Genomic DNA, 27202 nt, shown 5'->3' with positions numbered 1-27202 from the left:
CATGCAAGAGTTCATACAAATGAAGATTCCATTACAAAACGATTGGGAGAACACAATTATGAAGGAGATTTTGCTCGTGTTGAAGCTGCCAAAGTGATTAACTTAACTATTGAAAAAGTAAATGCTAGAAATACCGCAGCACAAATTCCTGCAAATCCAGGATGTTTACTCCAGTTAAGCATTCCTCCGCAATATAGGATAACACATTCAAATCAGCCATTTCTTCTGTTCGAGTGATGATGGATCAGCCCGGATTATTTTATTTTCGACTCGGAGAAATTTTCAGGTTGTTATCTAGTGCAAACAAATGATATGCAGATGGAACTTTCAAAACAGTTTTAGAACCAACCTTATCACCCAGCACAATTATGACTGATTATGAACGGGCAACGATTAATGCTTTTAGAGCAGTTTTTCCTAATTCAAGATAAAAAAAGGTTGCTTTTTCCACTTCTCACAATGTTTATTCGATCCATTCAATCAAATGGTCTGCAACAGTTGTACGACAGTGGTACCGAATTCTCATTAAAAATGCGTATGATCGAAGCCATTGCATTTGTTCCTGTCTTTGATGTGGTTAGCACTTTCGAATATTTAATTGACAATAATGATTTTCCTGAGGAAGCCCAGTCTGTAAGGAAAGGAAATATAAGGATACTGCATTAAGAATTCAAAGAATAGTCAATGAGTTTGAAAATCGCCAAGCTCTGGATTATCTAAGAGGAATTGCGCATAACTTGTCGTTAAGAGGTTTTGAGTGCAAAGACAACAGTCTCTCAGATGTTTTTTTAAATATGGTTAGAATAATTTTTGTTCTTGAAGTATTTTTTTAATATATGCTGTTTTGCCCCATATGTATTTGAAAATAATTAATAAAAAGGCTTTTTTAAAGAATGTAGCTTTCGTTATTATCCTCTTTTTTTTTCCTTAAACTGATTAATTTAGCTAAAAATGAGTCTGGCGACAACAACTAATAATCATCGACGCTAAAAGAATAAATAGCAAATAAAAATACATTTAAAACCCCATTAACACTAAGAGTTGTTTGGCGAGTGTTAGCAAAGTTATAAAAGTTCTGGAACTAAATATGCTGTAAAATATGTTTAAATTTATTTAAAACCTTTTAGTTGGTTTCCCAATTAGATTTTTCAACACTTAATATATATTTTTACTTTTTAAAATAAAACAAATCATGCTTAAAAAGATTCAGTCATGAAAAGCATAAAAAGTAAAAATCAGTAATCTATGAAAAATCAAGACGATGAAATTACTTATGTATTAAAAGTCTACAAACAGGCTTCTTGCAAATAGTTAAATATTTTGATCCCCATCAACAACCATAACAGTAATACAAGGAAAGTTTACAGAAAAACAAGTGCATTATATTGTTCATTTATTTTTGGCATGGTGCGGTTTACTTAGCTTGCGGTAAAAGAAACCTTACGATGAAATCACTGATGATGTGATATATTACGAGGTAATTACAATGCGGTGAAAATGTATGAGATTTAATTACCAAGCGATGAAATTACGACGATGCAATTACTGCGATGAAATTACAGTGAATCAGATTTTCAAAGTGCCAGAACACAAATAAATAAGCTTCTCTCAAGTCGTATTTTCACAGAAATGGCTTAAATATTCCTTTTTTTTTTTCCTAGGTTCGAGATGGAGGAGACCATCTGCTCGTTAAATTTCACTTTGAGTGTGTTTTACACCAGCCACCACCACATTCTATGCTGCACCCAGACGTAAGCTAGTTAGCTTTGAATGTTGTATGTCTGGGTTTATATCAGTATCTAATCTAGGTCGCAGACCCGGGATGTTATGTCTCTGGGTACGTCTGTAATTTCGTCGATAATTCTGTCCCTTGGTGTATTTTGGTTTGTTTCATGCTCCATGTACCATTCACATTTATTTGTCCAGTTTAGAGTCTTCTCTATTTTGCTCTATTTCTCGCGATTTGTTGTCAGTTTTTTTTTTTCACACGTGCTTTTCATTTTATTGCCGCGTTTAGTTACATTAGAACTCAAAAAAATTACTAATAGTAATAAATACTGCAAAAATCATGAAAAAAATGAAATTTGTTTAATTTGCATACCTTTATTCATATTTTAGCTCATCAGATTAGTTTTCTTTTACCATTTGTTTTCCTTTTGCCACAAATATGTAATTCATTTTATTGCCATGGTTACCCACGTTGGTGAAACTGGAAGTATAGCATGAAATGCTTTTGCTCGTCTTTCATAAATTTTAATCTTTGAACTACAGGAACTGGTGAAGTAAAAAGTCAATACGAATTTAGGTGTAATTTTCATTCGAATTTAAAAGACGAAGCATTTATAGCAGAGCTTTTGCAAGGCCTGACAAAAAAAAAGCACATGTTTTTTTAATCCTAACTTAAGTCATAAAAATTATAAAGAATTTCTACAATAATTTGCAACATATCCAAAAGGAATTAGAAATTTTAGTCTAAATTTTCTCCTTTAAGAAAATCATACTCTACGTCCAACCATTGCTGAACCGCCACGGCAAGATCGGAAGGAAACAGTTCACACTGCAGAGAAATCTCATCGTCATACTTTGCTATGAACTGCGAACTCGCCTCTTCGATGATTTCAGACCTCCGGGTCTTGGCGGCAATCATCCTCGGGACCATTGACTTCCAAGAATTGCCAAAGAGCGGTAAGAGTCTCATCGTGACCGTCGGGATCTTATACTCTAAGTCAAAGAACAAATCATTCATCACCGTTATCCCCGACCAACGGCTCGTTATCACGAACTTAGACGATGGGAACTTCAAGATCAACTCTTTGACGACACTTTGCACCTCTTCTGAAGCCCCTTCGAAACCGTCCACTAGCCAAAGAATCTTCGATGCCACCAGACTAGTCGTGATTTGGTCAGTGTGTTTGTTCTTAGGGAAATATGCCAAATTAACCACTGTAGAAAGCTTGGGAAGATCATCCATTTCCTTCGCCTTGTCAGCTTCGAAAACAGTCGCTAGGTGGAAATCATCGATGTTTTTGACATCTTTTGCTTCTGGGAATATCCACTGATAATGAAGGTAATTGGCCAAAGCAGATTTTCCCGAACCTTCTGCTCCGAAAATGACGAAAACCCTCGGCTGATGGAGATTGGTGGTGGCGTCGTAAGTACCGTAAAAATCTGTAAAATCTGTGGCGAATAGATCGTTGACGCTGACCTTGTACGAATCGCCCCATTCCAGGAACGCGGGCATGTAAGTTTCGTGCGCGTTTGCCACTTGATTTTTAAATATGTGTTTGCTGTGAATCTTCGAGAAGTTCACAAGTGAGGGACGCATCGCCGCCAGACAAGTGGTAAAAGATGGGTTGTTCAAGTGGTCGAACAGCAAGTTTTCCATAGACATCTGTTGAGTAAATAATTTGGTTTAACCTCACTGCTGTTTTAACACTAATCTTAATACATTGGGAAGAGATTTCGTCAAGACTGAATGAGGGGGAAGTATGATGCAGAAATACTTTAAAATCGTTAAAATCGGAATACCATAAATTTCTTACCTTAGTACCGTTGGTGACCAAATGGAAATATCTCTGAGCACAGTAATTTGACTCACTTTCTGAAAATGAGAGATTAGTTTAAAATTTTATGCCGAGTAAAATTAACTATGAAAAAACGGTTTCGGAAACAACGAAGAACGGTATTAGTAAATGAAGTGTAGTCTGATAAAGATAACCTAATTTACTATTTTGTTTTGCCCTGATGGAATTGATGTTTAAACATTAAAAGAAATAATTTCATACTGAGGCCAAATATTTGAAAACCTTTTAGTTATTAGAAATATTTTTATATCAGCTAAAACATTAATAGTGAACAAGCCTCAAAATCGAGAAAAGGAAATAAAGAGACACTTAAAGATAATTAAATTCACGCCAATAAAAAAAAACACTTCAGCTACGTATAATAGATCACAGACTAAACACAAGCGATGTTAACTATATACAACATCAAGGTAACGGGAAAATTTATTTGAAAAACACCGCCTATTGCAGTTACTTCCAGTAATATTAACCAATGGAAAGGTAATTGAAATAAAAGAGAATAGGGAGTACACACCAGAAAACAGCACCAACCTGAATGATACTGGATATGAGTAAAACTAATTTGCAGGATATGGAACAGTAGCTAAGACACTACAGGATTTCGATCCTTTGTCTTCTCGGCCTCTGGAGTCTTGGCTTACATGAGGAAAGAAAGTGTAACCCTTCCCAAGTAGAAACGAGAATTCTGCTGTAATGACTGCCTACGTATATTGTGGATAACGATCAGTTAATGGTCGTTTTAAGTTTCATAATAACAGCCACCACCGGGCAAGAAAGGAGCCGTTTTCTAAAGGATTGGATAATTGTTTCCGTTATGATTGTTTAGTAATTAATTTCTCTGAAAGCATACGATGTATATATATATATATATAAATATATATATATATATATATATTATATATATATACTATATATATAATATATATATAATATAGATAGATAGATAGATAGATAGAGATAGATAGATAGTATATATATATATATATATATATATTATATAAATATATATATATATATATATATATATATATAATATAGATATATATATCTATATTTAATATATATATATATATATATATACTAGATAGTATATATATATATACTATATATATATATGATATATATATATATATATATATATATATACTATATATATATATAATATATATAGTCACTATCATATATATATCAGTGACTACTAGTCACTTACACACGTGACTTTACTACACTCACAAATATTAAGCCACAAATATAGTTCATAATCTCTCTGGAATAGGGTACTCTCAAGTGTAATCGTAATTGGCAAGTCCTTCGTCACCAGCAGCAACGAACCGTCGTCTGGTTTAGAAGCAACCTATGAGCCATTAAGATGGTTCCATGGTCAATGTTAGTACCGAGGTACAGTGAATCTCATTCATATTAAACGATATTTGTATATATTTTATTTTGCGTAATAAACTAAAAGATAAGTACCTAAGACGCACTGAAATCACCAGTGTATCCGCGCGTTGGGAGTAACCTTTGCTTTTCTTGGTTACACAGAGATCAAAATTGATATTCTCTCCAAGCGCCACGTATTAAGAGTGCTCCTGTAACTACAGTATCTCTCTCTCTCTCTCTCTCTCTCTCTCCTTTTATTTCATTCACCCCTTTTCTCTCCCTCTTGAAATGTGCAATGTTTAGAGAAATGAAAGCACACGTAACGTCAAGAAGTTTCTCATATTCTCATTTTCCCCATTATTTTTAGTAGGACATCTGAAATGAACTCAATATATAGTATATATATAGATATTTATATATATACTATATATATAGATATATATATATATATATATTATATATATATATATACACATATATATATTATATATATATATATATAAATATATATATATATATATATATATATATATATTATATATATATATAGATATATAATACATATATATATATAATATATATAGATATATATATATATATATATATATTTATATCATAATATTATATACTATATCTATATATAATATATATAATACAATATATATATATATATAGATATGTGTGTGTGAGTGTGTGTGTGTGTGTGTGTGGGCTCTGTGTGTGTGGTTGTAGATGTGTGTGTAAATTATCTGCTTTGTCAGCTTTTTCCTTAATGATAACCTTAATCAACGAACTTCATATTTATATTTATATTTATATATATATTATAGATATAATATATAATATTATATATATATATATATATATATATATATCATATAATATATATATGTGTGGAATATAAATATATATATGTAAGATATATATATATATATGTAATATATATGATATTTTATTATATAAGATATATAGTGAGATATGAGATATGTATATATGATAGATATATATGATATATAGAGATAATATATTATATATATATAGGTATATATAAAGAGATATATATATAATTATACATAGTATATATAGATATGTATATATATAGATATATCATATATAGAGATAGTATGTATATGTATATATATAGATATATTATATATATATATATAGATATATATATATAGATATGAGATATAGATATAATATATAGATATCCTAATATATGTATATATATATATATATATAGTATATATATATATATAGTATAGATCTAGATATATATAAATATATGTATAGATAGATATATATATAGATACTATATTATATAATTAGATATAATAGATATATATATATATAGATATAGATAGGTAGATATATACTATATATAATATCTATATAGTATATTTAGATATATATATATAGCTATGTATATATATATGATATATATATATAAGATATATAGTATATAGTAGATATATATATATATAGATGTATATAGATATATAGATATAGATATATATATATATATATTATATATATTATAGGATAGATATAGATATATGTATATATATATATATATTATAGTTATATGTATAATATAGATGTATATATATTATATATATTATAATAGTATATATAATATACATATATATGATAGTAAGCTAGTATATATATATTATATATATGAATAGAATCTATATTATATATATTATATATATATATATAGTATATAATATATATTTATAATATATAATGTATAAACTATAGTATATTATATATATAATATATATAAATATAGATACTATATATATTATATAGTTATATTATATATATATGTGTATATATATATATAGGCGTATATATATGTGTAATATATATAATATATATATATATTATATTATAGTATGATATATATAGATAATATAATATATATAGGTTATCGATATATAAATATAATATATTAGTATATATTTATTTATTATAGATATAATATATATACTATATATATGTATTATATATATAATATAATATATATATATATATATATATATATGATAAATATTATCTTTTATATATATATAGTATATTTATATAATATATCTGTAGTATATAATACGTAATATAATATTATATATATAGTATCTTTATATATATATATACTATGCAATAGTATATATAATATAGTCAGTAATATATATATTTATATATAATATATATAAGTAGTACAAGTAATAAGTAAGTATCTAGGTAACTATATGTATATATATATTATTATATATATATTATTAATATATTAATATTATATATTAGATTTATATATTGTATAGTAATATATAATATATTATATAGTATATATATAGCATATTTATATATTAGATATATGTTAGGATATGTATATATAATATATAGGTTACTATACAATAATAATAATGATATATAAAGATTATATGTATATATAGTATACTATAATATATATAAATATAGTATATATATATAAATGGTATAATATATATATAGTATATAATATAGAATAGTATTATAATAAGGGCAGTGTATAGTGTATAGGCGGTATATATATATAATATATATATATCGATTATATAGTTGATATATATATTATGTTATATATATATATATATATATATATAATATAGTATATATATATATAGATATTATATTACTATATATTAATATATATATATACTATATATATATATTATATATATAATATATGGTATATATATATAGTAATATATAGATATATATTATTAATATATATACATATGTTAATATATATATAATATGTATATATATATAGTTATTATATATATTAGTATTATATATATATATATCGTTACATAGTATATATAATATAGTGATATAGGATATTAATTTATATATATAATATATTATTAACATGTATAGAATGTTATTATATTATATAGTATTATATATATATATATATATATATTATATTATATAATATATGCATTGTAAGCATTATAGGGGATAGGATATATATATATATGTTTAAGTATATATATAGATATATAGATATAATACATATAGTAGTATAGATATATAGAGGTAGGTAATATAGTATATATATTAGTATATACCATAATATATATATATAGTATATATATAGATATATATAGCGAGTATGATATAATATATGTGTATAATATATACGTCCTAAGGGTATATATATACCTGCCTACAACCATATATTATTATTTATATATATATATGTATATATAGTATTATATATATATATTATAGTATAATATATATAATATACGTAATGATATGTAGTTAGGGAGTAGAGTTATAATAATATATATTATAAATTATAGTATATAGATATATATATATAGCATTTATCACGATCGTTGAATATATATGGATATAGTATACTTATATAGTATAATATTATATGATATAAGTATATATATATATGACGTATATATACATATTAATGGTAGTATATTATATATATAGTATATTAATTAATATAGATATTATATATATATACATATAGTATTTATATATATATATATATATATAATATATATATATATTAGTATAATATATTATATATAGGGTCATATATATATATAGTAATCTATATAATATATATATTATATTATTATTATATAGGTATTACATAATAAATAATATATATAGTAGGTATATGTAGGGTAGTAGTAGTAAAAACTGTAATGTAGATTATACAGGATAAGACTTCTAGAATTATATATTCATATTTATATATATATATTAAGTTATATATTTATATAATGATTAATATATATACTAGTACGAGTATATATATAATATATATAGGCATTATGATATAGTGTGTTTAAGACCTATATATATATATATATAGTATATTATATAGTATGTATAATATATAATAATTAATATACTAAATAATAGTATGTAAGTATATAATATTATATGTATGTAGTATTTATATATATAGAATAGTATATATATATTCATATAATATATAGGACTAATTAGTATAATAATATATAATATATAGTATATTTATTATGTATAGTAGTATATATATATAATATATTATAATATATGATTATTATTATATAATATATTATATATATATAATATATAGGCGAAAGAATAGATGTATATATGATATTATACTTATATAGTATATATAGTTTATGTATTATATAATATGTGTATTATATATTTTATAGAATATAGTATTATATTAACTATATGATATATATATGATTTATGTATGATATATATAAGAACTTGTAAGGTAATGATTTATTATACTATTATACTTAATATATATATTTATATAATAAGTAATTATAATATATAATTAGTGTTGATTTATATATTAACTAAATAGTAATATCTGTATTATATATATAATATAGTAATATACGTTAATTAGATATATTATATATTTAGTAATAATATTATATAGAGTATAGTAATTTACATATGGTATTATTGGTATAGTAATAATATTATATAATAATATAAGTAATTATATAATAGGAAATTATATTATCATATAATATTATATATATAGTGATATTAATTATTGTAGTTAAGTATAATTATATATATAATATATCTATTAAGAATTTAGTTAGTATATTATATATATATTATATATATATAGTAGTGATTTAATATATATGATATGTAGTATATAAGTATTTATATTATTATATTTTTAATATAATATAGTTATTTAAAAGATATATATATATAATAAATATATATAATTATATATTATATATATGGTAGTAAGAAAGGTAGATGTAATATTATAAGTATAAGGTTGTCATAAGGTATAATTGTTAGATATATCAAGAGGAAGAGAGGATATAGATAGTAGAAGTAGTCGATATTTATAGGATTGACTTATAATATTAATATTAATTTTATAATTATAATAAATAATAATGATCGATTAGTAGTTTTAGAGCAGGTTATTGATATAGTATTCAGTGATAATAGCGAGTGTATAAGTCGCATATTCGGAAGTTGTATAATGTATATACAATTATTAGTATTATAAATCAAAGTATAAGGATATTATAAAAAATTAATGTCATTTATACTAGTAATATGATATTCTGAGGTATATATTATTATAGTAATAGGTAGAGAGGTATTATATAATATAAAAATATTATATATATGTGTGGGATGATTTATAGATTAATTTTATTTTGTATGAGTAGTGTAAGACGATGAATGTCTAATATAATATAATATACGGTATTAGGTTTAGACTAAGAGGATGTTAGATAGGTAGTATAAGATATTATATAATATTAGTGAGTATATTTATAATAGTATAATATATATTTATTTATATATATATTATATATTATATATATATAGTATTTATTATATATAATATTATATAATATATTTTAATATCTAATATATTATATATATATATAATATAAATTATTATATATTTAATTATTTATCTATATATATAATTATATATATATATATATAGTATATTATATAATATATATATATTTATTATTATTTTATATATTATTAATATTAATATAATATTTATAAATATATATTTATATATTTTATTATATAATATAAGTATATATATTTAAGTTATATAAATAATATATATATTTTAATATATTATAATATAATTTATATTAATTAATCTATATTAATATATATATATATATATATATTAATATATTAATATTTATATATATAATATATAATTATTATATAATAATATATTATAATATATATATAATATATATATAAATATATTATTATTATATATATTATATAATATTATATATATAATTTATAATTATAAATTAGTAATAATAATATTTATATATATAATTATATTATATATTTATTTATATATTATATATATTATATTATTTAATAATATCTAATATATAATATAGTATATTATAAGTATAATTAATTAATAATATATATATAATATATATATTTATATATATATTTATAGTAATATGATAAATTATATATAATTTAATTTATCTATAATATATATAATAATTATATTAAATAATATTATTAATAATAATATTATATATATATATAATATTATAATATATATATATTATTATATTTTATATAATATATATGTATATTTATATATTATAATATATATAATATTTATTTTATATATATAATATATTAATATGTAGTTGTGTGTCTATATATTTATATTAATATTATATAATGTGTGTGTCGTATATTATATATATTAGTATATTATTATATATTATTATTATATAATATATATTATATATATAAATGTGTTGTGTGGTGTGTGTGTAATATATATATCTATATATATTATATAATATAATTATATTTAATATATATATATATTATTAAATGTATGTATAATGGTATGTTTATATAAATAAATATATAAATATATCTATATATACATATGTTAATAAATATATGTATTATGACAGTTGTTCCTTTTAAAGGCCTTTATCATCTAAACTTTATGCGTTGTAATATATAAAGTCATTCATAAAAGCCTCTAATACTTGTCTAAATTAAATTTAAGGATTATTGTGCAATATTGATTTACGAAAAACCGTTAACACTTCACTATGCATTGTAATTCAGCTATCTTTTACGCAAGCCTCAATCAACTTTATGCACTGGAAATATAAATCCTTTGCGAAAGCTTCTGTCAGTGTCCACTTGATTTGATGTATCAAGATAAAGTAGTTCTTTACGAAAGCCTGTATCACGCAAACTTTGAATATTGCGACACGTGACTTCCATGACACTGTCAGCTAACCTAGTAAAAGAAATTATTTATAAGTAAACCGGGAGACTACTGAACTACTGGTCTCCCTTTTGCTAATGTAAGAGATGATCAGCAAATGTTCATCTTTAGTTGGTCGGTAAGCGTTGTTTTTGTCTTCTGCGTTACAAAATTTAAACTAACAATGCAACAACCTTAACATGGTATCAAAAAAAAAAAAAAAAAAAAAAAAAAAAAAAAAAAAAAAAAAAAGGATAACCGCGTCTCTTTGACGCTCTCGCACCAGGCAGAATCATATTGATTTTTTTCATTCTTAAAACGAATTTTGTCAGAATCTTCGGTATTTTCAGTTTTACCAGTTGTAAAACTCAACTATGCTCTGGATTTACATATCTTTTTTATGATGTTCATGTACGTATGCGTTAGTATGACAAACATTGCCTAAGCAACGAAAATGTGTTAAGTTATAATTTATTTTATTTAGCAGGGAATCCTGAAAAAAAAAAATTAACTACACGATACTCTAACAAGTTCATTTGGGGTGGACGGGTGGGAGGGGCATGGTCACCGAACATTGCATTCTTTCGGCATTTTCATTTACTTTCCTTGACGATTTAGTTTAGTTACTTTCTATTAAGACAAGTAAGAGCAACGGATCTTCAGACAATTTCCTATGACTATTTACGCGATTTACCACCTTATTTTTACCAGTCTTTAATTTACATATATCTATGGCTATTTATATATTTGTGGAGAGTCAGTTATATAACTTAAGCCATGTCCACACTAGCGGCCACTGCCCAACGGGCAAACACTGTGCCCATAACCACTAGCCTATTCAGTAGCGAGAAAAATAGAAATAGCTGAAGTGCCCGATGTTTCATGTCCGCTAGTGTGAACAGTCCAGAAGCAAGCCTACTAAATATTACGCACAAATTTTCACCAACCCTATTTGCTAATTTGAAAACGGTCAGTCATATATCCAGGTTTTTATGAACATATGAGATTATACATTAAATCATGTATTGTTACTATGTGTATTTGAGATTAAGGTAACATTACTGACCGTGGATGAAAACTCAATGAAGGATTTTTATACATATGCAGCATACGTAAGAAAGCAGAAGCCTCCTGCTATTTTTTTTTTTTTTTTTACTGTAATGCAGCTCTTAATAGCAATGCCCCAAAGGAGCGAATAAAATGCTAAGCTTTATGAAAAAAAATGGTATCAGTAGATGCCTTTCAGTTCTAATTCAGGGTTCAAAAGTTGCGTTGAACGGTAGCAAAACGTATTAATTCAAAACAGCGTAGTTATGAGGAAGCACAAAAAACATTGTTATCCATTCTAAAGTATATTACTAAAATATTACAGCCTATTAGCAAAAATAGCAAGTCAGACAAAAGTTACCTAGTAACCGAACAATAAAAAAATATATATATATTATATACATGTTACCATGAAGTGATAACAATTTTGTTGATACTAGATGCGAACTATCAACGCTAACTTAATTTTTTCTAAATGCCTAAGATCTTGCCAGGCAAGATTATAACTAACCTGTTATATAGTTAATCGTTCATCATACAAAACAAAACAACAACAACAAAATAATGTTTTTGTCCAGTTGGAGAGGATGTCTTGACAGGCAATTACAAACGACTGGAATCAGTCAACCAAGACACTACAATCTTAATAAAATCAATAATAAATAATGGAAAAATATTGTGGTCTTGTGAAGTTTTACAGCAAAATTAAAACACCACCTAGTGTAAAATCACAAATGCACAGTTATTTCCAACAGATTAGCAGTGCCTCTTTACCAACATATTTAATTGTTAAGTTTTTTCACTAGTTATGGAGGCTAAGTAAATTTTATGAACAATCAAGTCATTTTCACACGAAGAGCTAATGACATTCTTTTTATTTCAAGTAAACTACTTTTCATTGCGCAGGAATCTCAAAATTCATTTGATCTACTTATCTCAACTTGTCTCCTCGAGTATTAAATTTTTATTGAATTCGCTTAACACAAAAAGCATCAGTGATATTCGATAAGAGATAATTTCCTTTATCAAAAGCTCTCCACTATAATAATAATCTAAAATATGATAACATGCATTAAACTTAAACATTATCATTTGAACTATTTAAAAGTTAACATTTTAAAACACCATGAGGCGTGAAAAATTTCCATTGTGCTTCAAAGTCAATCAATTTTGAAACAGCATGACAATTGTGCCTAAAACAAAAGTAAAATCCCATAAAACAGCTTTGTTTATATATAAAAGCGTGTATTTGTTGCTCCGTGCATAAAATAACTTAATCTTATGCAGTTCAACTATACAATTACATTGCAACAACTGGCGACCATAAACTCTACCAGACAATACCTCTATACATCGACCCTATTTATAAACAATAACTTAATATATTCAAGCAATTGTGCATTAGTCTTTTCATATACCTAGATTTCTGATGATACTTTATGTTGACCTTTACTAACATAAAAGTAAAAAAATTAACAGTTAACAGAAAAAAATCTTATTACCGTTTATCTTAAATCAAACTGATAACATATGGTTTCCAAAACCTCCGTTAAGTTAAATTTTTAAAAATCAGACAAATGACTAAACAGATTAGATAAATACATCCACATTTAAGTGAAATATAAAAAAAATAGCACTGTACTACAACGCATCCTTACACCACGATAATGTTCCGAAGCAACGATTAAACACTAATTAGTACCTATCCTATTGCTACGTCCACGGCCACGAGGTACTACTTTAGCTTTAGCTGTAAAGGGAAAATTTAGCGATAACCAAGAGTTAATGCATTCGCCGAGTGTCTTTGGCCTCAAGCGCTTCATATTTTCAATCAAGCTCCCTTTATCAGAGATGAACATTGAGCTGAGAGCGTCGATGTATCGAGGATCGTAGGTTTTTGTTGCCATCATCTTGGGTACCATATGCTTCCAGGTGTTGCTAGTCAGAGGCATGAGGCTTAGAGGTACAAACTTTACCTGTAACAGGTTCATTATGTCCGTGATGATCATAACTTGTGTCCAGTGACTTGTTATCACAAACTTGGACAACGGGAAGAGCTCAATGATTTTTCCAATGGACTTCATCGTGCCACCCGTAGCGCGTTCGAACCCGTCAATTAGCCATAGGAACTTTTTATAACGCAAATCATTACAGATATCATCGAATTTCTTGTAACTGGGTAAGTAGGGGAGAACAAGTTTAGATTCTAACAGGGGTAACACTTCAAAAGAACCCACTTTATCTACTTCTACGACTAAGGCGAAGTCAAAGTCCTTGATCTTTTTGACATCGTTGGCTTCATCTATCAGCCACTGGTACATGAGGTAATTCACCAAAGCAGTTTTACCAAACCCTTCACCCCCGTAAACGACAAAGACATTTGGTTTATGTATACCATCAGCCAGATCGTAAGTTCCATGAGCGGCATAAAAATCGGTGACAAATAAGTCATTCACATTAACTTCATCTCGGAGACCCCAAGCCAAGGGTAACGGGAGGTAGGTTTCGTGAGCGTTCGGCAGCTGAGACCCCAGAACCTTGGGGCTGTGAATCTGGGAAAATTTGAGCAAAGAAAGCCGCATTGCAGTGAGACAGGTCTCCGGTGACGAATCTTCCATATTCCTGAGCAAAACGTTCTCCATCGCTAGGCTGAAATATAACAAGAACTTTGATAAGGCTTTCTTGTAGAGAAAGGGGAATTAACTCAGGGCTACCACTGTTAAATGTATCCGTATGTGGTCATTCATTGTTATCTCAAAGTACAAAGTGGCTCTCTATCTTTCAGTACCCCCCAAAATCTATTTTAAAAGTATACATTAATTTTTTCAAAAGAGACAAAATCACATAATTAACTAAAATTCAGCTCACCAACACTTCTGATGGTTAATGTTCAACATACCCGTGTGCGCTTTGAATGGTTACTCATACAAAGTTCAAAAACATATTTCTATGCGAGTAGGAGAGCATATAATCCATTGAACTTATTCATTCCATTGAGAAAAATGCTTAATTAAATTATGAATGTATAGTATAGGCATTAGACATTCAAGGGAATATTACAATGGAATAAAGAGGATGTCAAATTATACTTGCAATATTGGGAACTCTTTTAGAAGAAACTTTCCGCTAAAGAAACGACGCTTACGGTAGATATCTTTGGCATAAAAAAAGCGACAACCTAGGTGACGCCAATTTAGATTGATGGGCCATATTGTGATCGCAAGAAACTAAAAAGAACATCCGTAGCGAACTACGCTGGTCAATTATTTTTTCAGTGAAGTCCCAAAAACAAAGTAAATCAAAGGTAAATCATTCACGGAATGAATAAACGATTTCTGCACACTTACTTGTACCAACACTTTCAATAATTCTGAACGCCCTGGAAATATTTTGCTGCCTCCTTTTGTTAAAACAGGATCTGCACGTATGACAGTACAACATATTCTTCCGGATCCTCTTGTGCTTTCTTTCTTCGTCTGTTCCACATACTTTTAGTGCTAACAGGCAAACTGGTCGTTGCCATTTGACTGTTTAAATTGGAATGTTCGGTCATCAAATTTTTGTAAACAATATCTGGTAAACACTTTAAAGTCGTCTCTTCATGATTTTATTTACAATAACGTATCAATCGTTCATTAGGGAACAGCTTTAATTTCTGCAGATTTTTATTTGATTCTTTGTCATGCACAGAGCTTCCTAATTTTCATGTGAAACTGTCCTCGTTTTTATTATCCTCTTTGTACCATGAAGCATTTCCATAAAATCATCCTTTAAGCATGTTTTTATTGTGAATAAAATCATCTAGTGATCGCTGTAATCTTAGTTTAGCATTTCATAAAGGAGTGACTCCTGTAATGATAAAGATTAAATTTGTCTCTAGAAACACGCGCTCAGTCTTTTTCTTAAGTATTATTAGTCTACAGGTTTCTTTCGTCTATTATCTATCAAATGTTATTTTTAGTGAGTTATGTTATACTCTCTTCTTTTATCTATTAATCGTTATTCAAAACTGACTCATCTCTTTTTAGCTCGTTATATGCTTATATCGTAAGAATGTGATTATGGAAGTTACTACAGAACCATTTGCACTCGTAAAGACGGTCAAGTATGCAAGGCACAATATAGGTGAGAGATTCCTTAATTCGTAAGTTACTGGGATCGGAGTCTAACGGCTATTACGAGAAAATTACCTCTCAGAGGATAGCCTACAGCTTCAATGACTGCAAATGGTGACTACTCAAAACGATGTATTAAGGGACACTGAAGGGGCAAATAAGGCCAGCAACGATAAAAAAAAATCTACACCACATCTGATATGTCAATACTTACAATACGTGTCGGATTTTAGCTTCGTCGGAGTACTGGAAGTCACTACTTGGTGATGGAGTTAATAGTGAATTGGTGATGGAGTTAATCAAATCTAACGTCCTTGGAGGTAATTCGTCAGTAAGTTACATGTGAGGCAGCTGATCTCGCTGTGTCCACCGTAGACGTCAGTCAGCCGTTGAACGTTCTTCTTTAGACCCTTGTTTTGTATATTTCTACCTCGGACATGGATGGTCTTTGGGAAGCATTCCAAGATGAGCTTGTTCTCAAGATGACCTATTGGACTCTGGGATTCCATGTTCATTGTTTGTATGTACAGAACTAAAACTGAATGTTTTATTATTCTTTGCGTCTTTTGCTTCATTTATTATCGTTAACACTGGTAATGGAGAAAATGAAATAAGGCAGATTTTCCGGGACAGTTACATCCGTAAATGATGATGGTCCTAGGTTGATCATCATGAGAAACTAAGCTGTCATTTACAGGGCGGATGTAGAATTTATGATTTATGAGTCCTTGTCATTGACAGAACAGCTTTTACTCTGACGAATGTATTTTAATAATTACATGGATCTTGATTTTGATAAATATGGCACAGTACAGTTGGTTCGTCGTCAGCTTCCGTGAAGAAAGAAGGAGAGAGAGAGAGGAATTCTCCTTAATGAGCCTTTGTTTAGTCTTTTTATCTACGTAATGCATTAATATGTACAAATATTTAATGTATTTTTTCAACTTGCCAGCGATTCTATTTTACTTTTGCTAAATTAAATTTAATGAATTGATGTCGTATTTATATTATATCCATTCATATTTTTTTACATGTATGTTTCGAGTCTCAGTAAAAAAAGAATGAATGAGATCTCTAGCTCATTTCAAGGAACCGTTTCCCAATATGGGCGATAAGTTTACTCCAATAATGGTATGTGGTTTGTAAAAATCAATACTCAACCAACCTGAACCATAGCGGCTTTTAATTGTAAATTTCAAATGAAACGAATGATAACCGACGGGGAAAACTGATCCAGATTCGGTCTAAATTTATTCAGATTTGTTGGCTAAAGCAGGTTCAATTCTTATACGTAACAAGATACGATAAATTTTGCTGCATATCCGTCTAAATTTTTACAAACGAGACTTCATCTTTTTGCTTAATTCAAAAATGTGTTATAAAATAGTTTTATAGAAAACTGTTTGGGTCTGACCCAATGCAAGGGTGCTGGCCTTCATAAAAACATGGCTCGCATTACCAATCCATTCCTTTCGACAGAATAATAAACCGGAATGAAAGTTACAAAATAAATTAGTCTTACAGAATGTGAACTTACCTGAGTAGCCCCACTTATACACCTTTCCTTACATCCAACACCACGAGTAGCTCTGGACAATTATTTCCAGCCATGGCCATATCGAAATAATTTACCAGAAGTCCGGCGATTACATGGTTTTCCTGTGCTAAGTTTTGTCGCAAGATTATGACCAACTTTCAGACTACTTCATATACTTATTACTTTGGCTTTCTCGCAAATCATTTGGAATTATAACAATTGTCATAGCGTCGTGTTGAACATCACCCATTTCAAAGTAGTACAGCTTTAATTCAATTTGATTAATTTCAAAGGGAAACACTGCATAAATTCCTATAAAATTGCCAAGCAGCCTTCTTTTTCAACAGGAAACAATCAGAACCAACAATTATTGAATGATTTTAAAAAAAAAAAGTCTGTACTAGCAAGAGACCACCTTACATCTAAAGCAAGAGGGACTGACGAGTCATGCCAACCAACAAATCAGTCCCAGATCCTTACTTTGAAGTCACCCGAAACCTCAAAATGCTGTGAAATTCTCTCTCTCTCTCTCTCTCTCTCTCTCTCTCTCTCTCTCTCTCTCTCTCTCTCTCTCTCTCTCTCTCTCTCTCTCGTCGTCTTAACCGGTTTACAGATAATCCATATACAAATTGCTTGATGCTGGCAGAGAATTTCTCCATTAAACTTTTTATTTCTTAGCTTCCCGTGTCAAGATGCAAAATTGAGCCGAAAATGAGAAATTAAGAGGCCATGTGCCCATTGCAATATGTTTATATAAATGTTATAATAGTATAGACCCGTGAATCCAGTTTGATAGGAGAGAAAAAAAAAAACTTATTTCATATGAAACATCAGTATTCTGCCTCGTTGAATAACAGTCAAGGTTGATTAAATCTAAAACTGAACAAAGTACAGAGAGGAAACACACAATCTTCATTCTAAAATTTATTTCTGAAAGATGAAAGTGATCACAGGTCTGGTAGATTACCTTAATCTACCAGGAAATTACAAGAGTAAAAAATACACTACTACAACAGACAATGCATTTGTACATTAAAATTTGTAAAAAAAAAAAAAAAATGTAGAATAAAGTCCCGTAGCGTTATGATGTACGAGCATTGTCTCTTATAATGACAAACATTCTTCGTACCGGTTAAACGTTAAAACGAAACCTGAGCTGATGAATTCATGCTAACAGAAAAAATTAACGAAGTAATAAATCCCTTTTGCAAGTTAGTCATGCAGTACCTAGTACTTTTAAAAGGTGTAAAATAACTGATTTAGCCTACAAAATACTTCATATTCCTAAAGTTGCTTGTTTGAATTCATTCTATATAATAAAGTCACACATGGCATGAGAATTATCACTAACGGGTTACATTTACCGATTTTCAAGATGCATAATTCAGTAATAGGATACTTTATCGCAATTCTTACCTAACGTACATACAAAACAAGTGAAACCACCTACACGATAAACAAAAGGTTTATCGTAAAAGTAATCAGAATCATAATATTCAGTTCATGCAAAATTACACTAAAAACAACATTATTTCGAGAGTACCTGACCGAGGACAATTTCAGCACCTTCGGTTCTATTTGATATCACCTTAGTACGAAGTAGCTCTGTTAACTACAACGCTAACACAAGAAAAAAAATGTAAAACATTTACAAACAGTCTGAAGACACGCAATTTCTATTGATAGACTGAACATGTTTAAACACTTCTCAACTTAAATGGAATTTCAACAGTTCCTTGAAATCAAAAGGGAAATTATTTTCAATGAAGTTCAATTTTATGTACTTGCAAAATTAAAATAATTTAGATTCTTTTACATATAAGTAACGAGACTTGTTTCTCAAGTTTTAAAGATCATGCATGTCTTTTTTCCCCTCTCAAAAATGTCTTTCAACAGTCCTCTAACACTTGAAAATAATTACATGTGTGACATCGCCTGATTACTCTTCCCACGCCCTATCACTGCTTGTCCACATTTGGCCACAATGGGATACGTTGCCATCAGCCAGGCTTCAATGGTATGACCAAGCACATCTGGGCTTAAGTTTTCGTCACTGTCTAATATGCCTCGAAAAAAACGAATGAACCTTAAACTCAGTGACTCATTGAACTGAAGATCGTAGGTTTTGGTCGCAATCATCCTTGGTACCATACGTCTCCAGGTTTGGCTAGTTAAGGCCATGAAGTTCAGAGATACATATTTGACCTGTGACGACTCCACCAAGCGCCTGATGGCTACCTCTTGATTCCGGTCAATGACTACCACAACTTGAGACGCAGGAAAGTTCTTGATGGCGTCGAGAATGATCGCCTTTTCTCCATCCGTGGTATCTTCGAAGCCGTCAAACAGCCACAGTATTTTCAAAGTTTTCAGCTCATTTTTTATACCTTCGAATGTCATGGACTTAGGCAGGTAGGCCAGCTGTAGCTTTAATTCTAACAAAGATAGCAACTCGAGCGAGTTAAGAGTTTCTATGTCACCTGGATCAACGACCATAACTAGATCAAAATCTTTGATCTTTTTGACGTCATTAGCTTGGTCTATCAGCCACTGGTAAGCGAGGTAATGCACCAGAGCAGTTTTCCCATCCAGTTCCCCCCCGTAAATTATAAAGACTTTAGGCTTATGAATACCGTCAGCATCATCCAAAGTTCCATGTGTGTCTGAAAAATCTGTGACAAATAAATAATTCAAATCGACTTCATTCCGGAGACCCCATTGCAGGGCTATCGGAAGGTAGGTTTCGTGAGCGTTCGGCAGCTGGAGCTTGAATATCAAGTGGCTGTGGATATTGTTAAACTGGAGCAACGAGAATCTCATGGCTCTAAGGAAGGTCGCCAGTGAGGAGTTCTCAGCGTTGTCGAATAACGGGTTCACCAGGTCTTCCAGGTAATCCATCGATATCTGGGACACAGAAAGGAATTTAAATGAATGATAATAGCAATAGTCGGACCAGTCAATAAATGTGTCGTATTATGGACTAGTACAGACTGAACCAAAATTAAAAACTGTTCTGTGTAAAAGGAAATAGATAACAATCTCGAGTTATATTGAAATAACGCGCTAATTTGTTTAACCTCATCTAACAAACAGTTAGCATTTGAATTCCCAACAATTTTATACCTGGAAACAAGGAAGAGCTTATATTGCGTACAGGATCGGTTAAAAGGCTTCATTAAAACCTGATTAACTACAATGATTGAGTTTGTCGAAAGTAAAATATAAGAGTTTGCTCACGAAAATAAAACGTGACAACGATTCTGATTTAAGTTATTTCTTTATGGCCTACAGAGCAGTCATATAACTCATTTGATATAACAAAAAAAAAAGAGAAACCTTCCAGCTGTTCGGGTGGTAATCAGATTTCAGCGTCACTTGAGCAAAGGCCGTTGTTAAAGGGCTATTTAGACAACATGGGAGAAATTAATTCAATGAATAGCTAAATAAATTATTTGTTTGACTATATGTCAATTATCTTTAAAATCTACAGATCCATTTTGTTAAGGCATCAAAACCTCGATTCATTATGCACAAGAACAAGCACCTATTAGTCAACTTAACCTTTACATGAAGATAATTCAGTAAACATTTATCTTTTCGCCCGATATGAACGTCCTAAAAATAATGCGATATGGATCCTTCCTTACGCTAAATATGGTCATTACCACAAAATACGACCGAACAGCCCTTAACACAAGAAAGTCATCACCAGTCATATTGACGAGCAGAATGGTTTTATGGCTTGATGAGATAGTATGAGTTATGGACAAACCATTGTTCTTTATTCTAAAAAATCTTACTGTTACTTAGAAACTAATGATGATGCTATATGCAATAAAATGTGAACGGCAAATGATAGTTCTAACCTAATGAAAGTAATGTGAAAGCCAAATAAAGTAATATATAAACTTATGGACAAAATAACAAAGACCCGCAGGAAGTATAAATGTGTACCGGTGGGACTGCCTCTAATTTATGATAACCTGTGTCCTACACTTAGGAGAACGTTAAAATAAAAAACAAAAGACATTCGTAAAACAATGGAGAAGAATTTTTACTGAATGCATTTTTTTCGCACACCAACTCAAAGTTTTAAAACTATATGAATTACTGTTTGGAACTTCAAAATACTTCATACCGGTGGCTAATTACGCTTAAATGAGTCAGCGTTAATCATATGCCGAGTATGCACTAAGTTGGCAAGTAAATAGAATAATTCGCATATTTGGACGAAATCAAAAACATGTGACATTGATTTAGCTGAAAGCAAATACCCTGAGACTAGAATTATTCTGGAAAAGTAGTCAATAAAGTAAAAAACAAAGCGAAAAGGAGCATGTCTGATAGACCAAGAGATGCCCGATATGGGAGTCTGCGCAAACCATTGTTAGAATAAGTCTTTCTACCACATCACAAATCAACTATAAATCAGCAGAGGTTAAACAAAAGTCAACTGAAGTCCTATTGTAACAGGAAAATATTAAGAACCATTGCACTACAAAATAAATTAATCCAAACCACACTTACCGGCTACACCACAAACCTTCGTATAACCAGAAATATTTCGTGATATTACTCTGTCGTCTATTGGTTAACCAAGACCTACGGGACTGGAGCTCAGACATACATTTGCCTTATTTTGTTTTTCTTCTTCAGTCAACTCGTCGGCAGTTATAGCATGAAACGGGCAATTTGGTGGTTCCGAAGCAATAAGCATGCTCGGTAATCAATATTTTTTTAACAAGTGTTTATGATAAAGAGCCCGAGCATCTCCCTGAAGCAAAAGTGATTTTTGAAGGAACGATGGTTCTTCATATTAAGTAGTCTTAGAAAATTAATTAGGATACGACTATGAGGATCTATTTTAAAAAGCGATTTTAAAATTTTAATGTATTATTTTGTGATTTATTAAAAATACGGTGCTCTCAGGAAACTCCACACAAACACATACACACATGTGCACACGAAGACACATACACATACGCACACAAATACACTAATATATAATATATATATATATATATATATATATATATATATATATATATATATATATATATATATATATATATGTGTGTGTGTGTGTGTGTGTGTGAGAGTGTGTGGGGGGGGCGGAGCAGGGGTTTGTGCGTTTATCTTATATATGTGTATTTATATAAACATGTATGTATAATCATATATATATATTATATTATTTATCTTATATATGTGTATTTATACTACTTTATATATATATTATATATATATATATATATCTATATTATATATATATGATATATATATATATTGAGCATGTGATTAAAGAGAAACGGACGGTTAAATTTATCTTTTAGGAAACAAACAACACAAACTGCGGAGACGACATCTTAAACAATACAATTTCTGAATAAGGAAAATTTGAATTATTCACAACGATTCCTTGTAAACAGTCGCTAAGGTCCTAATCTAGGCCGGATTTAAGAACACCTTGTTTATTCGCCAAACTTGGCCTATTTCTATGTCGTTTCATGATTTATTATTCATATCCAAGGGTGGGGGGACGTGACCAGGTGGCCGCCCCCAACCCCATTCACCCACGCTTAAATCCGCTACTGTCCGCAGGGGACTTTTTTTTTTTTTTTTTTTTTTTTTTTAGGGGTATCTGTTCCATAGGTGTTTCAAGTTACTGCCATTCAGTTTAGAAATTTTGTTTCAACCTAGGTAGAGAGATCCGCTGTTTGGATTAAATTTGAATGCCCAACTTCGAAGGAATAAAATCCTCGTTTGCCCGTTTTTAATCCGTGCCTCTGGGAGCAATAAAACTTCTTGTTGTCTTTTACAAGAAACTAATCCTTTACCGATCTCTGAAGAAGATTTTGTAATAAGTTCTAATCCTTTGAAAACTGAATGAATAGGGAAATCCAAAAGCATAAATTACATTTAGATATTGTTCCGTAGGCTGTGATAACTTTCAAACTTTCCTTAAAAATCTTACGGTCAGATAAAAGCAGGACCTCCTGGATAAAAGGAACCAATGGTCGGTCACTTCATCTCTCTCCGCCCGGAGCTGTGTTTCAGCCGATAAGGAAATCCTGTCTTAAGACCTTTTATGGGATAATCGCCGCTGGCTGCATTGACCTGTGGACTTCACCGAACATTGTTGTTGTTGTTGAAGATTAAGCCAGCCTTGTGCTGGCACGGGCTCTTGCTCCTAGAGCAGCCCGTAACTAGATTATCTGTAACGATACAAAAACAGTGATTTTGGCGGTTACTGAACATTCATCATCCTGTCATATTTACAGACCTGGCGGAGCGGTTGGAAATCACTGAAATGTTTCTAGGGAAATTTATTGTTTTCATTTTTACCGACTGCAAAAAACAAATGTAGGTTTTGATATTATAGAGAACGAGAAATATGGCACTGATTAAGCTAGCATATTTTAGATTTATGCTACGTTCAAATACGGCACATAATAAGTGGGACTATTCGATCTGACAACGCCAGGGTATTTTCTTGCCCCGCCCACGCCACCGAAAGGATTAGGCGGCCATACAGTGGGGGCGGCTTCTTGTGTGACGAATCAAGATGGTCCCTCGTTTGTACAGCTCACGATGAAAACGATAATTCCGTAAATCTTGTCCCGACTTGTCCACAAGGCGTCATTTAGCGTACAATACATAGCCTATTTCTTGTCATGTCCATATTTAACTAGATTTTATTTGAAATAAAACAGTTTATACTGTTGTAGCAATAAGGGTCTACGTTGCTTGCTGCTTATGAGTTGGACATCCATTACCTACATTTTGCTCAGATTTCTCTACAAGGCGTCATTTGCCGCACTACGGGCAACACTAGAATTGTTAATATCTATCTGGAATTTACTTGCAATAAAAGAGGTAATATTGTTAAAATTGCAAGTATTCTGTCCGATATCCATTGTTTTTCCTCCTTAATAGACTTCTAGGGTTATCCAGTTTTTAGCAGTACTCGCCATTCTTTTACTAATTCTGCCTCACTTTTGCCTTTTGAACATGTTTTACACACACACACAGATATATATATATATTATATATATATATATATATATAATATATATATATATATATATATATATATATATATATATATATATATCCTTAAATCCACGGTAGACAGGTAAGTGACTTTCTACCGTGGATTTAAGGATATTCTCAAGTACATGTTCCTTTGTGCTACATTGGATATATATATATATAGATATATATATATATATATATATATTATATATATATATATATCTATATATATATATATATATATTATACTATATATATATATATATATATATATATATATTATATATTATATATTATATATATATATATATATATTATATATATCCGTATGCATATTACAAAAACCACGATATTGCTGAGTATTAAGTTGATATATTCCATTAAACTGGCCGTCAAATAAATCTGAAAAAATGATCATCACCTCTTCGAAACTCGATGAATGTAATACAAATTGAAAGATTTCTGCAATAACATCTATTTCACTTTCGTATCAAATCATTCAGGTGAGATCCCGCAACAAGTAACAAGTCAAGCAACGAGTAGGAGAGTCCAGCAACAAGTAACAAGCTCAGCTCGCGTGTCTACAATATTGCTCATTCGAGTGTGAGATTGCTAGAAGTTCAGTATCATGTATCATAGAGTTAACGATCGTTCATGGGGCAAGCCATTAGTAGAAAACAAATACAGGCGACACTTAAACAAAGCGTATCTCTGAGAACAAAGCAACAATACAGATTGCAGCCAAGTTGGCAAGAGGCATCAGACGCGACCGAAACTATAAGTCGTTAGTGGAGACGGGTTCTCATCGCCGTCAACAGATATCTAAACTGTGACAGCAAGGTATATAGAATAAGGATTCGCAACGAATGTGTCGTAAGTGGTCCATTGATTTCGGCTACTGATATACCGACAGGTTCCGGTAATATCCGGTAATTAGTAAGTCACTGCGGTGATTTATAATGAAACCATTCGACGCAAGTTTTGGAATGATTTTAAGCATAGATGACTGATGGGTTCCAGATGCTAACCCGATATGTACTTACTCTGTGACTTTTAGGAGGTAGTTATCATTGAACCTCTCTGGCTTATATCTCTCTCATAAATGGTCAATATTCAACCTTGAAATAACAAGTATTATGACCCTTTATATAACAATGCGATACAATAATTGAATTCCTACGTTATAATTTATTTGTTAAAATTATGTTAGCTTTATTATTATAAAGAGAGAAATTATAATGCACTCTAGTAATGAGAATAACACTAATTTTAAATTGAACTAAATAACTACTTCTTGTTTGTTTTATGTGAATTTTATGTTGTAACAAAAGAGACCAAATGCATGGATTTGCTGGAGTTTGAAATGCCTAAATAAAATGTGTAAAACAAAACTTACACTAATCCAGGAAACGATGGCGAATATTGAGTGGAACTAACCACGACCTGAAAACTAAAACCTTTTAGAAAAATGCATCTAACCATTGGCTACTGCTCCAAAAATGTGAAGCGCGTATTTTATTTCCTAAAATTGTAGGTCAACTGAAGCAAGAACAAGTGTATCATAGCACTGTACTGTATTTCCAGTTGAATTTAACTTCATGGTTTTATTTATCTCTCATTCCCACTTCTGATTCTTTACATAAATGACCAACTTTCATTTTGGACAAAATGATGAACAGGCGTTCTGTTGAGAGAT

The 27202-nt window shown here is 29.5% G+C and overlaps 3 protein-coding genes across 4 annotated transcripts; all 3 read right to left on the bottom strand.

Annotated features, from left to right (window-relative positions):
* Positions 1–2083: 2083 nt before the first annotated feature.
* LOC135222836 (uncharacterized) lies at positions 2084–4267 on the bottom strand. 2 transcript variants are annotated; one of them, XM_064261166.1, is made up of 3 exons: positions 4116–4267; positions 3543–3601; positions 2084–3391 (listed from the first exon to the last, which is right to left on the bottom strand). In XM_064261166.1, the coding sequence occupies exon 3, from the start codon at positions 3389–3391 to the stop codon at positions 2468–2470; it is 924 nt and encodes a 307-aa protein (XP_064117236.1). In that variant the 5' UTR covers positions 3543–3601; positions 4116–4267; the 3' UTR covers positions 2084–2467. The 2 variants fall into 2 exon arrangements, with proteins under 2 accessions (XP_064117236.1, XP_064117237.1); XM_064261167.1 differs by having other exon boundaries at positions 4099–4224.
* Positions 4268–13002: 8735 nt separating this feature from the next.
* LOC135223290 (uncharacterized) lies at positions 13003–16267 on the bottom strand. The gene is made up of 2 exons (XM_064261762.1): positions 16167–16267; positions 13003–15468 (listed from the first exon to the last, which is right to left on the bottom strand). Exon 2 carries the CDS (start codon positions 15459–15461, stop codon positions 14511–14513), a length of 951 nt encoding a protein of 316 aa, XP_064117832.1. The 5' UTR covers positions 15462–15468; positions 16167–16267; the 3' UTR covers positions 13003–14510.
* A 3115-nt stretch (positions 16268–19382) lies between these two features.
* Positions 19383–23110, bottom strand: LOC135223289 (uncharacterized). Its single transcript, XM_064261761.1, has 2 exons — positions 22999–23110; positions 19383–21375 (listed from the first exon to the last, which is right to left on the bottom strand). Exon 2 carries the CDS (start codon positions 21367–21369, stop codon positions 20389–20391), a length of 981 nt encoding a protein of 326 aa, XP_064117831.1. The 5' UTR covers positions 21370–21375; positions 22999–23110; the 3' UTR covers positions 19383–20388.
* Between the last annotated feature and the right edge of the window lie 4092 nt (positions 23111–27202).

The sequence above is a fragment of the Macrobrachium nipponense genome, chromosome 8 (assembly GCF_015104395.2).
Source record: "Macrobrachium nipponense isolate FS-2020 chromosome 8, ASM1510439v2, whole genome shotgun sequence".
NCBI lineage: Eukaryota > Metazoa > Arthropoda > Malacostraca > Decapoda > Palaemonidae > Macrobrachium > Macrobrachium nipponense.
Note: the sequence above shows the minus strand (reverse complement) of the source record. Positions and strands in the feature narration are given on the sequence as shown.

Coding starts and splice junctions, on each gene's coding strand:
- LOC135223290 (XM_064261762.1), bottom strand. CDS start 15,461: ATGGAGAACGTTTTGCTCAGGAATATGGAAGATTCGTCACCGGAGACC.
- LOC135222836 (XM_064261166.1), bottom strand. CDS start 3,391: ATGTCTATGGAAAACTTGCTGTTCGACCACTTGAACAACCCATCTTTT.
- LOC135223289 (XM_064261761.1), bottom strand. CDS start 21,369: ATGGATTACCTGGAAGACCTGGTGAACCCGTTATTCGACAACGCTGAG.